The sequence below is a fragment of the Carlito syrichta genome, unplaced genomic scaffold, assembly GCF_000164805.1.
Source record: "Carlito syrichta isolate Samal-C Ts95f unplaced genomic scaffold, Tarsius_syrichta-2.0.1 Scaffold317641, whole genome shotgun sequence".
NCBI classification, from domain to species: Eukaryota; Metazoa; Chordata; class Mammalia; order Primates; family Tarsiidae; genus Carlito; species Carlito syrichta.
The window spans coordinates 157,768-173,968 of NW_007261737.1; the positions used below are offsets into that span (position 1 = coordinate 157,768).

Genomic DNA, 16,201 nt, shown 5'->3' on the forward strand with positions numbered 1-16,201 from the left:
AGCCAAGGTGGAAAGAAATGAAAAAGATAATGCTTTAATTGAGTTCTTCGTTAGGACCACTATTCCGAAACTTTACATTGTAAAGTTTCAGGAAATGACTGAACCAAATCTGCTACTAACTTGTGGGTTCTAAAATTTTGGGTCAGTGCCTTTCAAACTTCCCCCCACGGCTCCCCGGATGATAGAGGTTTCCGAAGGACGCCGATTCCAGAAGGTACGGTCTGGCGTGAAACTAGTCGCAGTTGAAAAAAAAGTCTCTCACGGCCGTAGTGCGCGTGCGCGAGCTGTTGCGCCCTCCCGCGAGAGGAAGCTGTGTGCTTGGTTCCGGAGTGGTGTCCGCCGGTTGCGGGAAACTAAGTCCTGCCGCTGCACCATGACGTCCGTGGGGACCCTCGCCTTCGATGAATATGGGCGCCCCTTCCTCATCATCAAGGACCAGGACCGCAAGTCCCGTCTTATGGGACTCGAAGCCCTCAAGGTAACGGACCCGGGACACACTTGGCGGTGGGCTGAGGGGAGGCGGCGGCGCCCGGGGCTCTGCGCCTGCGCGAGCTTAGGCGGGGCGCTGCCATGTGCTCCCTGGAAAGGTCGAGAACCTGCTTCTGCGAGGAGTCCCTGGGGTCTCCAGCTACGCACCCCGCTCTCTGGGCGCGGAAGAGGCCGGCATGCGAGCCTTGAGTCGGAACGTGGGGGTTGGGGCGGGCCCCGAGCGCCCAGCAGAGTTGGGTGGGGCGGCTTCGCTTCCGTCTGCCCGAGAAGCCGGACCCCTTACTCCCGACCCGTGCGGCCCCTCAAGCCTAGTCTTACCGCCCTGCGTGCCAGTCGAGGGGTCAGAGAAAGCCGGGCGCGGAGGCTCACCATGGGATCCCAGCACCTTGAGGGGCCGAGGCGGGAAGATCGCCTGGGGCCGGGAGTTCGAGCCCGCAGTGAGCTGTGGTCGCGCCGCTGCACGCCAACCTGGGAGCAGAGCAAGGCCTTCTCTAAAGATAAAGAAATTTTCAGTCACCTGTTGGGTCTAGGCTTCTCACTCTGCAGGTCGTGTGCCCGCCGCGGGCCTTTGGTGTTTTTTGTCTCTCGTGAAGGTTTGGTCATTTGCAAAGTGTCTCGTTTCCGAGTGTCTTTCTTCGCGGCCTCCTCCTGGATGCGGCGCCGCAAAAGTGAACGTGTGCCCTTGAGGAAGAAAGTAACTACAGCGAGAGTGAAACACGGACTTGGAGCCGCAATCCAGGGCGGTGTGTGGTCAGAAGGACGAGTTAGGGGAAGGGATGCGGCGAGCGCGGAGGGAGCTCTCACACTTGTGATGGAGGGTCCGCGTGGAGGGAGCTCCTCGTACTTGTGATGGAGGGTGGGTAGCACTGATGGGGTAGGGTCGTTTGAGTGGGAGGGAGTTTGCGTTCTAGAGAGGAAACAGTAAAAGTACTTGGGCATCCCGTTAAGGGCCGTCCCATTTTCATGGAGCAGGGTCTACTTAGGTTACGGTAGCTACTATGAAGGTTGGAGCCGTTGGGTGCCCCGCGTGGGAATCAGGACCATACCCCTGGAGAAGGAGGGCAGCCATCCACGGGGTTTGGAGCAGAGTTTTAAGTGGAGCTACACTCTACACCTTGGGATGTATGAGGTGGACTGAAGGGCATAGGAAGGCCAGTGGAGTTAAAGAAACCACCAGTGCAGGGGTGAAAGGATCATCCGAACACAAGTGTTGGCGGAGAAAATGCAGAGGAAGAGACACCTTAGGGTTGCTGTAAAGTGAGTCCATACATTTATTATGTGTGTAGGCCATGCCACCAAGCCCCTGGTGTCCCTCTTCACTTAGTGTCTTGTTGTTTCACTTATACAAACTTAGAGACAACACAGCTCTCCCACAACACTTTGTTAGATTTAGGACAAGCTAAGCAACCTCTCTAACCTCATTTCCCAGTGGAGATGATGGAAGTTTCAAGCTACTTTTATGACATATTCAATTCTGTTTTTCACCTAAAGGAATCTGCAGAGAAAGTAACGTTCGGGCCAGGTGCAGTGGCTCACAGCTATAATCCTACCTCTTTGGGAGACCAGGCAGGAGGATCACTTGAGCCTGGGAGTTCAAGAGCAGCTTGGGCAATATAGCACAACCTTGCCTCTACAAAAAAATTTGCTGAGGATGGTGATGCCTACCTGTAGTTTCAGCTACTGGGAAGGCTGAAGCAGAAGAATCACCTGAGCACAGGAAGTCAAGGCTCATTGTGCCACTGCACTCCAGCCTGGACAACAGAGTGAGACCCCTGACCCCTCCCCCAAGAAAAAAGAAAAAGGAAAGAAGATAGCATTCAGTACACACACAATATAACAATTTAAGCTACTGATTATTTTGCATCAGCCACTTTGTTCTGACTACACTCATTTTTGCACATTGCCCTCAATCTAAGATATTATTTTACAGAATTGGAATCTTGTGCACAGGGCAGTTTTCTCCTTTTCAACCTGTTCTACTGAAGAGCTGAGCGGGCCATGAGTCAAAACCAGTGGTCTAGAGCGGCATTCTCAGCCTTGGCATCATTGACATTAGGATCAGATCATTCTTTATTGTATGGCCCTGTCCTGTGTAGAATTTAACAACGTCTTGGGCCCCTGTCTACTACAAGCCAGTAACACCCCCTCCCCATTTGTGAAGACCAAAAATGTCTCCATATGGTGTCAGGTGTCTCCTGAAGAACAAAGTTACCCACAGTTAACCACATCGTTACAATGATTAACCTTTAAATATTCCATTATGTAGCTGGGCACAGTGGCTCACACCTGTAATCCTAGCACTTTTGGAGGCAGAGGTGAGAGAATTGCCTGAGCCCAAGGGTTCCAGACCAGCCTGGGCAACTTGGTGACACCGCTTCTCCACAATAAATAAATAAATAAAAATTAGCCAGACGCAGTGATGCATGCCTGTAGTTGCAGCTATTTGGAAAACTGAGGCAGAAAGATCACCTGAGCTCAGCAGGTCGAGGCTGCAGTAGCCGTGAGAATGCGTGCCACTGAACTCCAACCTGGGCAACAGAGTGAGACTCCAAATCAAAAAAAAATTTTGATCTATTATACAGATATATCATTCGAAGTGTATTTTAAGTATTGCCAATATTTTCGCAGACCTGATGAAATTTGTATCTTCCATAACCTGCCAGATGGGGTGACTTTGGAAGGCTTCACTGAACATGTGTTTTTGAACTACTTTGAAAAGTTGGTTGGTGGCCGGGCACGGTGGCTCAGCCTGTAATCCCAGCACTTTGGGAGGCCGAGGCGAGAGGATTGCCTGAGCCCACGCGTTCAAGACCCACCTGGGCAACTTGATGAGCCCTCGTCTCTAAAATAAATCAGAAAAATTAGCCAGACATGCTAGCGGGCACCTGTAGTTCCGGCTACTTGGAAGACTGAGGTGGAAGGATCGCAGGAACCCAACAGGTTGAGGCTGTGGTGGCCAGGAGCATGCCACTGCCCTCTAGCCTGGATAACAGAGTGAGACTCCAACTCAAAAAAAAAAGAAAGAAAAGTTGGTTGGGATTTTTGAAGAGTGGAGAGCCTTCTGTGCATCAGGACTTTAGGGAGCAGAAAATTGGTTTGGGGAGTGAGCATAGACCATCCTCACTGGAGGGTGTAAGTCTCATTGTGTTAGAGAGCTTTGAAGAAAAAACTGAATCTTTTGGACTTGAGCATTGAGACACTGGGGAGTTGCCTTTGGGACTGGCAAGTAACAATGTTTGAGAAAAGGAAGGAGACATTTGGAGGAAATACAGGCCTAATTGTGTGTGGAAACAGAAGGATGTTGTCTGACTTTGCTTATCTTTAGTGTTTTGGTACCATTGACCTGAATTGTGGGGAGTGGGGACCAGAGTGTTCCACCAGGAAGATTGCTTGCCATAACTTACATTCCCTGAGTTCCAAGAACATCTCCCCAAATTAATCTGTCCAGATGTTGGGAGTTTATTTTTCTAAAATGTGGAAATAGGTCCAGGGCTTGTTTGGACAGTAAAACGTGAGCATTTAAACCTCTTTAAGAACTGGATGCTCTGGGTGAGCACCCTCTGAGTATTGAGGCTCTGCAGTTTAGAGATACATACTTGGTCCCTGATCTCAAAAAACCTCCAGATAGCTTGATTGAAGAGCTACCATATAGGAAAAATTGAAGGCAACAATAAAAGAGATGTCTTATATAAGCCAGGACTTGGACATCTTGTTGGGTAAAGGACACAGTTCTTTTGTTCTTGTCATTTAGAGCCTTAAAGGCAGTTGTGAATCAATTCATTATTGTATTTTGCCTTAAAGATGCAGGCAGTACTTGGCTTAGGAAAGAGTTGTGTACTAAAAGTGTATAACCCAAAACAAAGCAGGCTAAATTCCCAGGTCAGCCAACAAAAGTCCTGTGTGTTCCATAATGTAACTGACCACAGTGCCTTGCTTGACGCTTCTCCTTTCTGGAAACGTATAGAACCAGAAAGAGAAGGAAGAAGAAAGTTTTCTTCTACTTTCCCAAGCAGCGGGGCAAAGTGTATTTTGGCATCTCTCCTGTTTGCCAATTCCCTATCTCTTTTACTTTCTGCCTCTTTATTCCTCTTTTAAAAAAAAAATAGTTTACACCTGTCATTCAGTTAAGTAGCTAGCTGTGGTAAGGAAAAAATACCAGGTATCTTATTTATTCTAATATCTCTGATAACTACTCCCTTAAGGTCAGTTGCTAACTTTGATCTATAAACATAATTACTGGAATTCCAGGTGGGTAAGGAAGGATTTTTTAGGGCAAGAGATCCAACAGGTTAAGACAGGAATCTGCCTCATTATGTGCCCATACAGAATCACTAATACTAAATTCTTAGCCACTTTCCCGAACTTTCAAAAACTGGTCTTTCTTTAAAACTTTGACAGGCAGGGGTGACTCTTATGTGTATATGGGTTGTATCTCGGTTTGGCTGTTTAAAAGAAGCATATTTTCTGCTGTTAACCATAGAGTGACAGTTTAGGGTGTGTTGTGTGTTCACAATTGGACTCTTACCACATGCATTAGCACAGTTTGTATCTGTGGATGTGGAACCACAGATACAGAAGCTCCATGCAAGGGATTTGAGCGTCTACAAATGATGGTATCCTCAGGGGTTCCTGGGACCAATTACCCATGGGTACCCAGGGAGGACTGTATTGCAAAGCAGTCTTGTAAGACCAGTCAGGTCAAGGTCAGACTGTCTGTTCTTAGCTGCTGACCCTATTCACTGGCTGTGGACCTCATGACACAGTCATGACACCAGGTTAGTGACATACCTCAGATTTTTTTTTTTAAAAAAGGAGCCTACCTCATTGATGTGTTGAGGGTTAAATGCTGTAACACAAGGCACTTGGCTTTGTTTCTTTTACCTAAGAGTTACCTTTGAAGGGTATGGTAATATTATTTTTTAAATTGCCTGCTAAAGCTATAGTTGTGAATGTTATCATACTGGGATTTAGGCTTGTCTATTGCCTCTTAAATCTAGAGGCTTCTTGGGAATAGAACCTAAGTCATATGTGGTTTTTGTAATCGTCAACTGTATGCCTTTACCAAAAGTATATGTAATTGAATGTTTGCTTTTTCTGTTTCTTTTTGCTTAGTCTCATATAATGGCAGCAAAGGCTGTAGCAAATACAATGAGAACATCACTTGGACCAAATGGTAAGAATCCAACACTGTGTTTTTTAACAAAAAGTGTTAGATCATAAAAGAGTCAGTACAACCTCTTTACAGAAAGTTGGGGAATGGGAATGGGGTACATCCTACTACTCTAAGAAAGCCAAGATTTTTTGTGTATTCCAGACTTCTTAAATCATATGTGTATAAATTTAAGTCAGACCTTTTTCTACATAACATCATTTCATTAGTATTTTCCAAATCATAGTTTTCTTTTGAGATTAATACTACATTTAGTGATGCTGTTTAAATTTTTTTCCATTTATATTAGTTGATCTAAAAATATCTTAATATTTTTATTATTAAAAATATTATGTTATTTTATGCATGTTGAATTATTTCCTTATAATAATTACATAGATATTAGCTGGGTCAGAAGGTCTAACTTGTTTTGTAGTTCTTGGTATTGGTTGCTGATTCTTTTGCCCAAAGGCCTTCTAAATATTGTTGTCTTTTTAGGGCTTGACAAGATGATGGTAGATAAGGATGGAGACGTGACTGTGACTAATGATGGTGCCACCATTTTAAGCATGATGGATGTCGACCATCAGATTGCCAAGCTGATGGTTGAACTGTCCAAATCACAGGATGATGAAATTGGAGATGGAACCACAGGAGTGGTTGGTAAGAAAAGGCAAAATACCTTTCTCGTTTAAGAGGCGTTTTAAAATCCCAGAGCTAATACACCTACAAAGAATGTTGAATCTGGATAAAGCGTGAAGAGACATACAAATCTAAGTTGAAGAACAGACTGCAAAACAAGTGGGCTGGACTTTCAAAACTGCCAGTGAAAGAACCAAGAGGGGGCTGGGGTGGTCAGGCAGTGAGAGATGACAGCTAGCTGTAATGTGTAATACTGATAGGCTGCTGGCTTGGTTTGGTTTGTTTTTGTTTTTTAAGCTGTAAAGGATGTTTGGGACAAGTGGAATAATTTGGTTATGGGTCATATACTACATAATAGTATTGTGTCGGTGTTTCCCAAGTGCAACCATTATATTGCAGTTATGTAGGAGAATGGCCTTTTATTCAGCTGTATGTGTAAATATTTAGGAGTGACATTATGGTTTCTGCAATTCATTCTCAAATAGTTAAGCAGAAAAGAGTATGCATTTGTAGAGAAAACGTGGCAAAATGTTAAGTACACTGATACTCATTTTGCTGTGTACTTTCTTCCTGAAGGTTTGAAATGTTTAAAAAGTTGAGGAAGACTAAAGAGATGAAACATCTTTAAGGTTACTTTTTCTGCAGATGAAGTTTAAATTTATTTATTCAACAAATATGTGTTGGATACTATTGTGTACCAGTGTTCTTGGTGTGTTTGGATAGCCACAGATTTAAAGCAGAGCTGATCTTTGTGGTGCTATAATAAGGGGAAGGGAGGAGGGAATCGGATAAATTTTTAAATCTTATCACCAGGATGAAGTTTACTGAATAGAAGTCCCTGACCCAGGAAACAATCTTTTTCCCCTTGTAAAAATGTTCGTTTTTCATTCTTTTCTTCAGTTACTTTCTTTACATCTCTGAGGGTTGAATGTTCATAAGTAAGGGGCATTCTGTTAGGCCTCACCAGAACTCAAACGAGGCTCACTTTTAAAAACAAATGGCCTCTGCTTCTAAGATTCCTTCCAGCTTCATTCTGGAACTTTTTTACTTTAAGGTAGTGTCTAATCTATGTTGATGATGCTAAAAGTAAAAATCTGTCGTTTTCCTGAACTGATTGTCTGCTGGCTTGTTTGCAGTCCTGGCTGGCGCCTTGTTAGAAGAAGCTGAGCAGTTGCTAGACCGAGGCATTCACCCAATCAGAATAGCCGACGGCTATGAGCAGGCTGCCCGCATTGCTATTGAGCACCTGGACAAGATCAGCGATAGTGTCCTTGTTGACATAAAGGACACCGAACCCCTGATTCAGACTGCAAAAACCACGCTGGGCTCCAAAGTGTACGTTCCAGTAGAAGACACAGTTAAGCATTTGTAGAGGAGGCATAGTTTGCCTGTTCTGAAGGCAGCACAAAATGATCACTGATGACTTCATATTGATTTGATTAATTTCTATTTGGTTTTTAATGTGGATGAAGACACATGTATCTTGTATTTTAGTTGGGAGCTGAATTCTTAATTGTGGTATTAAATCTCTTGGACAATATTTGTAAGATATGTAGTTCTTTTAATTTAGCAGGATAGGCTGCATTAAAAATTTTCTAGAGAGAGTTCTTGAGGGATACATAAATTTTCATAGAACTTCATTCTACCATTTCTTTGTTAGGAAACCATTGTTTGGGGGGAGGGTCTACTTTTCATTCAGTAAGCAAATTACTGGCTCAAAATTTTAATTTAACAAGGAGTGGCAGTCTTGAAATTGACTTGTACGGGGTGTTTTCGACGTTTGCATAAAATCTGTCTGCTAGGCTTATTGCCAAGTCTTAGGGGCACAAAGTTGTTGCCCCTTGATACTCTCAGTGAGGAATGCACTTATATTTTGAACAATAAGAGAGACTTGTGGTCTTTTGCCATAATGTAACATAAAAATCCAGTGTACGGTGCTTTATTGTTTATTCATGTGAGAGATGTTTTCATTTTTTATTTATGTGCATGTTTTGGTTTTACCAAAAAGGAAGGAGTGATCTTCTCAACTCAGAGTAGTCAAGGAAAGTGCAGCAAAAGTGTATGTCTCTGTTGCTGTTTCCTCTGGGGAGAAAGATACCTATAGCAGCCTGTGTAGAGCAGAAGCCCTCAGTGATGCCAACTGTCCTCCACTGGCATCTTAGACTGTCCTGGCTTCTGTCATAAATATAGCACATTTCGTGAAAGGAAAGTCTTTTACTATTACTTGAAATTCACAGTATTATGTTGCTTTATGAGTTGACCCTGTTCAATTTGCAAACCTTTAGACAACCCAAGTACATATAGGTCTTTACAGTAAACAATGCTCACATCAACTGATAATGGCCAAGTACATTCAGCATAAAATGTTAAAGTCAATTAGAATACTAGCAACATTTTTAGTTTCCTAATTCTCTTTTCTCAATGACTTTATTTCAAGTGCTATGTATCCCTTGTGGTTTTTCTTGAGTCAAAGTAAATTTATTGAGCAGTCTATTGAAATACTTCAAAGCTTTCTGAAAGGTAACATCTGGTGTGGCGGAAACTCTTGCAAAGGTGGCGTGACCTATCCAGTCTCTTCATTTCCCATTGGGTGCTGCACCTCCTGAAAATAAGATCTGCTTTCCCTGGTGGTTACTTAACTTTATTAGTTTGTTCTAAACTTGTAGAATAGTAATATTCTTAAAAGGTGGTGTGATCCTAGGAAAGTCTTAGTTCTCACCACACTACAGTGGTCTCTTACATACATTCACAATGAGAGAAAATATTAAGTTTTAGTTAGAGTTGGTAGAAATAAAGATGGAGAATTTTTTCCCCACCTAGAAGACTGCATGTCATTAGTTTCACAAAATATCTTTGCATAACATTATGTTATATGGTCTTTGGTTGCAGTACTTGTGAAATGAATGTGAAAAGTTTTTTCGTGGTGTTTTCATCAGGGTCAACAGCTGTCACCGACAAATGGCTGAGATTGCTGTGGGTGCTGTCCTCACTGTAGCTGACATGGATCGGAGAGACGTTGACTTTGAGCTCATCAAAGTAGAAGGCAAAGTGGGCGGGAGGCTGGAAGACACTAAACTTATTAAGGGTGTGATTGTGGATAAGGACTTCAGTCACCCGCAGATGCCCAAAGTAAGCCATTGCCTTTCAGCTTTTCTCGTTGATTTTTAATTCTTTGTTTGCTTTTTAAAGTGAGACCAGAACTCAGTGGTTTTTAACTGTTAATGCTACCAATTAACATGTCTTTATTTTTCCTCATAGAAAGTGGAAGATGCTAAGATTGCCATTCTCACATGTCCATTTGAACCACCTAAACCAAAAACTAAGCATAAGCTGGATGTGACCTCTGTGGAAGATTATAAAGCCCTTCAGAAATACGAAAAGGAGAAGTTTGAAGAGATGATTCAACAAGTAAGTCTTCTTCTTATCATTTGTTAGTGAAATTTAATCTCCTAAGGGAGACTGGGCACAGTAGCTCAAGCCCGTGTAGCTGGAATTTAAAAATTAGCCAGGCGTGGTAGCATGGGCCTGTAGTTCCAGCTACTGGGAAAGCTGAGGTGGAAGGTTCGCTTGAGTCCAGCAGGTCAATGCTGGGGTGACCTTGAGCATGCTACTGCCTGAGTGACGGGGAAAAAAACTCCTAAGGGATATAGTTAGTTAGGTGTGGTTATTAATACATTTGTGTATCTGTATTACTAATCTTAATGCCTAAGTGGGTACAGATAACACTAGAGTCTTCATTTTAAATTATAAAAGTAGTAGACATACGCAGTAAGAGAAAAAATAGCACAGAAAGGCATGAACAAGAAAGTCTAATTTTGTCTTTGAATGGAGCATGTTTTGAGTACCTGGAAGAGTTGACACTGTCGCCTAGACCTGTGCTTTTGTTTATACGTATTTGCTGTCCTGGGCAGTATTTACATGACCTTCCACTTAAAGCCTTCCACTTTAAAATCTATGAGTATGGCTAGGCTCAGTGGCTCAGCCTGTAATCCCAGCACTTTGGGAGGCTGAGGCAAGTGAATTGCCTGAGCCCGCGGGTTTCAGACCCACCTGGGCAACTTGGTGACACCTCGTCTCTACAATGAATCAAAAATTAGTCAGGCATGGTAGCGCGGGCCTATAGTTCCAGCTCCTTGGAAGGCTGAGGCAGAAAGATCGCCGGAGCCTAGCGGGGCGCGGCTGTGGTGGCCGGGAGCATACCACTGCACTCCAGTCTGGGAGACAGAGTGAGACTCCAACTCAAAAAGAAAAAAAAAAATCTCTTGAGTATAACTTTTAGACAAAATGTTATTAAGTAACTGGGATTAAGACAGAGTGCACTCATAGTAATCCGAGTTTATTGCTCAAATAAGTCAAGAGTATGATTTTATACATCTCTTAATGTAATGTGAGTGCATGCTCTCTTGACATAGCACTTCCTCTTTTGGGACTCTGTCCTTGAAAGCTTAAAGCACAAGTATGCGACAGTGCATGAACATGAAAATTATTTAGAGCAATGTTTATCATAGCAAACAAACTAGAGGCTATTTTGATGTCTGTTCTTAGGACAGTTGTTGAATTTGTCTCTTTCATGGTCCATTTTTTTGTGCCTACAATGTTCAGGCTCTGTGAGCACTAAAGGTACAGCAGGGAAGGAAGCCAAACTTGGACCCTTTAGGCACTCAATAAGGAAAGGATGAGTGTGGCTGTGTTATGGACTCTGGTCAGAGAAGGCATCCTAGGGAGGTGACCTGTATTGAGTGAGGGCAGCATCTCTGTGTGAGTAACCTACCAGGTGGAGGCGAGCTGGAGGTGTCCCGAGGCAGGAGCATGTGGTTGGCTTGTACAGAGAACAGCAGCCTGAGAGGAGCTGGAGGTGCTGGCAGGAGTTTGTAAGTAAAGGTCCATTGTGTAGTCCACTGGGCTGGCAGTCATGGAATGCTGGCTGAGGGTGCTGGATGGATCACTTGGTGATGGGCAGGTCGCCGAGAATGAGAAAGGAATAGTGACAGGACTGGGTGCTAAAATGGTTAAAGAATGAGAAGAGGCCCAAAGAGGGACATGGTAGGCAGCTGTGACAAGCAAGAAGGACCCTTCTGTTTGAGTTCATGAGAGGAAAAATAACCACCATTGGAAGAGGAATTTGGGGGCAGGTTGGTTTTCAGGGAACAACCAGGGTTGAGAAAATAAGAGAAAATATTGCATAAGGAGTCTGCTGTTAATGGATGAGTTCCAGAGGGTCAGGGAAGGAAGAGGGGGAGTGCCAGGTAGTGGTGGATGGCCTAGGAGACCTGTTGAGGACAGCAGGTAAACGGAGTTGTGGGTCATGGTGCAGCAGTCCCAGGTGAGCACAGGGGGCAGGTGGTCAGTTCTGATCATTGTCTTCTCGTTGGGAAAGTCACTTAGCCTTTTGTTGGCTAGCAGTGGGGATAGGGGAGTGCTTCTTACTAGAGACAGTACTGCCTTTGTGGGCCCTAAATTAGTGCATGTCTGTGGGTCCACCAAGGATTGTCCACTGAGGTGAGACAAGAAAATTGCAGAGAAATGTGGTTCATGACATCGTTTTTGTTTAATACACACTCAGATGAAACTACTCCCCAGGTATTTGTGACAAGACAATTGTTAACCCTTTTTCCTGGGGGAGAGGACATTAGCTTTGTTTGACACATCAGTCTGTTTTACTTCACTGTAACAGTGTTCAGCTTGAATTACCGATCGTTTTTAAAGCATAGTTTAAAACATGAGGTGATCCCCATTGATACATGTTTGTTATTTAGAATTTGGAACTGACATAAAAGTAGTAGGCACTTGGATGTTTCCTTTTCTTCTCTTTTATTTATTTTAATGCCCACCTTACACACCCAACATTATAACAAAGAATGAATACCTACTTTCTACTAACATGATTTTGGCATTTCTTTTCCAGATTAAAGAAACGGGTGCTAACCTAGCGATTTGTCAGTGGGGCTTTGATGATGAAGCGAATCATTTACTTCTTCAGAATAATTTGCCTGCAGTTCGTTGGGTAGGAGGACCTGAAATTGAGGTAGGAATCTGTGTGTGGAGATTTTTCTAGATGTAGGGCTTGAGCTTACAGTGTGTGCATGTGTTTAGGGGCTGCTTTGATCGCGCTTGCTTTAGATAACCATACTGCCAGGGCTCTGTTGAATTAGAAGAGGGTGAGTTGGGAGAGAGGCAAGTGCTGAGGTCTTTTTTATTTAAATAGCAGCGCTGTATGTTGGTATTTTGTGGCATTTTGAAGTGCTCTTCGTATATCATCTCACTTGGCCCTGTCATTGACTTTCTGAGACAGGAAGACCTGGTCTCATCCGAATACTAGCCACAGCCCAGGGGGAGGAATAGCAGGCTGGGTTCTCACAGAGGGAGGGCTGTACAGAGGGAGGCGGATGATAGAACCAGGCCAAAACACCAGTTCTTCAGAACATTCTTCATTTAATGAGGCACTTTGGGTTGAGCTGGAAATGTTTGGCCAAAGCGGGGTAGCAATTCTAATGAACAGGGTGGTCCTGGATCAAGTTTAGCTCACTTGTGGCTCAGTTTTGGAAGTTAACTTGGTCACTGCTGTCTTCATCTCCCTGACCTCCCCATGTAGCTGATTGCCATTGCGACAGGAGGGCGCATCGTCCCCCGGTTCTCAGAGCTCACAGCTGAGAAGCTGGGCTTTGCTGGAATTGTACAGGAGATCTCATTTGGGACAACTAAAGATAAAATGCTGGTCATCGAGCAGTGTAAGAACTCCAGAGCTGTGACCATCTTCATCAGAGGAGGAAATAAGATGGTGAGAATGCATTTACTTGTCTTGCACTTTTTATAATTTTGGCACATGATTTGGCTTTTTTTGATGGTTAAACAAATTTAATTGAGACAGTTAAATTAAGAGGAAGAATCATTTTTCTCATAGAAACAATGATGTATCATGTTACTGAAGACCGCGTTAAATTGTCGGTTTCACAAGGCTCATTTGCCTTTCTGCTGTCTCTTAGGTAGAAAAAGGGAACTCAAGTGCGTAACCACTGCCAATCTGTTTTCTAAGAATGAATTTTTAGCACATAGTGATAGATGCGAAACAGTGTGAGATTTTTTTCTTTGTCATGCTTTTCACTCCTTTGCTTGACAGTGTCCTAGAGTAAGTCACTGTGGCTACCTCTTGAATTTTGTTAACTGTGTTGCAGGGAGGAGAGGCATAGAGATCTAAATCATCTGATAATAAAGATTAAATGTTATAACACGCTTTAAAGAGATGCCACATATTTGGCTCTAAAGTCAATCTGTCTTGATCACATTAATTTAAGCTGTTTTCCCTAGATCATCGAGGAAGCAAAACGGTCCCTTCACGATGCTTTGTGTGTCATCCGGAACCTTATCCGTGATAATCGGGTGGTGTATGGAGGAGGGGCTGCTGAGATCGCCTGTGCTCTGGCAGTTAGCCAAGAGGCAGATAAGGTAAAACATGTGAAGACTTGGGGTGAGACCAAGACATTTCAGGGGTATGGAGTGTGTGAGGCTTCAGACAGACAGGGTGCTGCACTCAGCATGATCCGAAACACAGTGAGCTGTAACGGGTAATTTAATCTTAGTTAATGCTTATATTCAAATTCAGGTTACTATAAACTAACATTTCTCAGCTATCTTCAACCTATTCATCTTTGAAGTAATAAATCTCTACAGTCCTTAAATGTTATTTGAAGTTCAAAATTAATATTACAACTTAAAAATAAAGAAGAGCTGATTTGTTCTGAGACATCTCTTACATGTATACCCTCTTTATCTGTATTCTGTAGTGACATTGTAATACTCTGATAGATTAAAAATAATCCATGGTGGCTCGAGTCTGTAATCCCAGCACTTTGGGAGGCTAAGGCTAGAGGATTGCCTGAGCCCAGGTGTTCAAGACCAGCCCAGGCAACATGGTGAGACCTTGCCTCTACAATAAATCAAAAAATTAGCTGGGCATGGTAGTGCATGCCAGTGGTTCCAGCTATTTGGAAGGCTGAGGTGGAAGGATTGCTTGAGCCCAGCAACAGGTAGAGACTGCAATGGCCGTGAGCATGCCACTGTACTCCAGCCTGGGCAACAGAATGAAACTCCAATTCAAAAAAGGAAAAAATCCAGACACCCTATTAATTACTTCACGGGAGCTTTCCAGGCATCAAATACAGTTGTGTTCCAAGTGGCTGCTGTATTGTTTTGTGTTGCCAAGTGCACTTACAGTGCCCCTGTGCCCCTCCAGTGCCCAACCCTGGAGCAGTACGCCATGCGAGCCTTTGCTGACGCACTGGAGGTCATCCCCATGGCCCTCTCCGAGAACAGCGGCATGAACCCCATCCAGACTATGACTGAAGTCCGAGCCAGACAAGTCAAAGAGATGAACCCTGCTCTTGGGATTGACTGTTTGCACAAGGGTACAAATGGTAAGGTGCTCAGGACTCTGGGACTGTCTTTTATTTAAATTAGATAATTATATACTATATACTGTATAATATATAATACATTTAGTGAGATTATCATTTCTTTTTAAGTGCTTTGAGTATTCAAATCGTGAATTTTAGAATGTCTTGATCATCTGAGAAATGGAATAGATTGCTAGTCCTAGCAACGTAAAACTCATTTTAATAACAATAAACTACAATATGTTTTTATTATCATAGGTGACTTTCATTTTAATCTCTGGTTTTAGCAAATAATTCACACGTTGCCTTTTTCATGCAAATGTCTGTCAAACTAGACAGTCTCCTGTAAAACAGCTCTAAAATGGACCTAGTTTATACCTTGCTATGTGGTTATATCTTGTAGATTGTAGAGTGTTTTGTAAATGTGATATTTTCTGTAGCCATGTGTGTGGCTCAGCTCCTGAAAAGGGTGAGCTTCAGCTTGTTGAAACAGTGGTCCCAGGGATTTCTGTGCTAGTCTGGCCATGCCTAGAGTTCTGTAATCAGTTCATAGAATCCGACTTTTTACTTAGAGGAATAGGTATATTCTGTATTTCATGCTCACATCCCAAGGGTTTTAATAACAGCAAGTCTTTGTTAGACAAATACTCAATGTTTTTAACTTGAATGCCTGTTTGTGCTAAAATTTAGCATTTCTAGCTCTTTCTTGGAAATATTTTACATTTCAGGTATGGTGGGGTGTCACTTATTTCAGATTGTCTAAGTTAAGAGTATGGGTACTTGGGGGGGAAGTGTCACTGAAAGGCTTAACTACTCATTAAAGAGAGCCCCCTCCCAGCAGCTCTGTTAACCAGCTTCAGTTCCAGAGTGTCCTTGGAAGAAATGAAGTCAGTATTCATCTGAAAGTGAAATAGAATCAAAATTCGTGACCTCCAGTTATTTGTATTAAGTTTTCCTGTGATTCCATAAATCAGAAAAGGCTGGTTATTGGTATTTTAGGATAATCGATTACCTTGTATTTTTCAGATATGAAGCAACAACATGTCATAGAAACCTTAATTGGCAAGAAGCAGCAAATATCTCTTGCGACACAAATGGTTAGAATGATTTTGAAGATTGATGACATTCGTAAGCCTGGAGAATCTGAAGAATGAAGAAAAGACTTAGAATAATATGTAGTAAGATCCACTACTGTGATTAAATAAATGGGTGTCTTGTGATGCAACTACAGTTATTTATTATTATGTCCTTTTTCAGATACTGTAGAGGCTATAATAAAAATAACTGTTTGGTAAGCGTAGTTCCACTTGTTCAAAGCTGTGTAATTGTAGGGATACTATCTCACATGCTTTTGTATTCATTATATTAAAGGAATCTCTTTAAACAACCTTTATCTTCTCTTCCAAGTTTAAGAAACGTTTATTGTAACATTAATTAAATGCTGCCTTAATTGAAGGCGTTTAATTACCTTTTTTCCCCCTAAAATAATCTGTAGGAACTATTTTAACAGCTTAAACATTGAGTTCCCAGG

At 42.7% G+C, this 16,201-nt stretch overlaps 1 protein-coding gene across 2 annotated transcripts; it reads left to right on the plus strand.

The window, feature by feature from the left end:
- Positions 1 to 184: 184 nt before the first annotated feature.
- On the plus strand, positions 185 to 16,125 carry CCT5 (chaperonin containing TCP1 subunit 5). Of its 2 annotated transcripts, XM_008074775.1 has the most exons (11): positions 185 to 478; positions 5,602 to 5,662; positions 6,137 to 6,301; positions 7,417 to 7,615; positions 9,217 to 9,409; positions 9,539 to 9,688; positions 12,186 to 12,305; positions 12,873 to 13,058; positions 13,586 to 13,723; positions 14,511 to 14,691; positions 15,697 to 16,125. In XM_008074775.1, the coding sequence occupies exons 1-11, from the start codon at positions 374 to 376 to the stop codon at positions 15,822 to 15,824; spliced, it is 1,626 nt and encodes a 541-aa protein (XP_008072966.1). In that variant the 5' UTR covers positions 185 to 373; the 3' UTR covers positions 15,825 to 16,125. The 2 variants fall into 2 exon arrangements, with proteins under 2 accessions (XP_008072966.1, XP_021563097.1); XM_021707422.1 differs by lacking the exon at positions 6,137 to 6,301 and having other exon boundaries at positions 258 to 478; positions 15,697 to 16,122.
- The last annotated feature ends 76 nt before the right edge of the window (positions 16,126 to 16,201 follow it).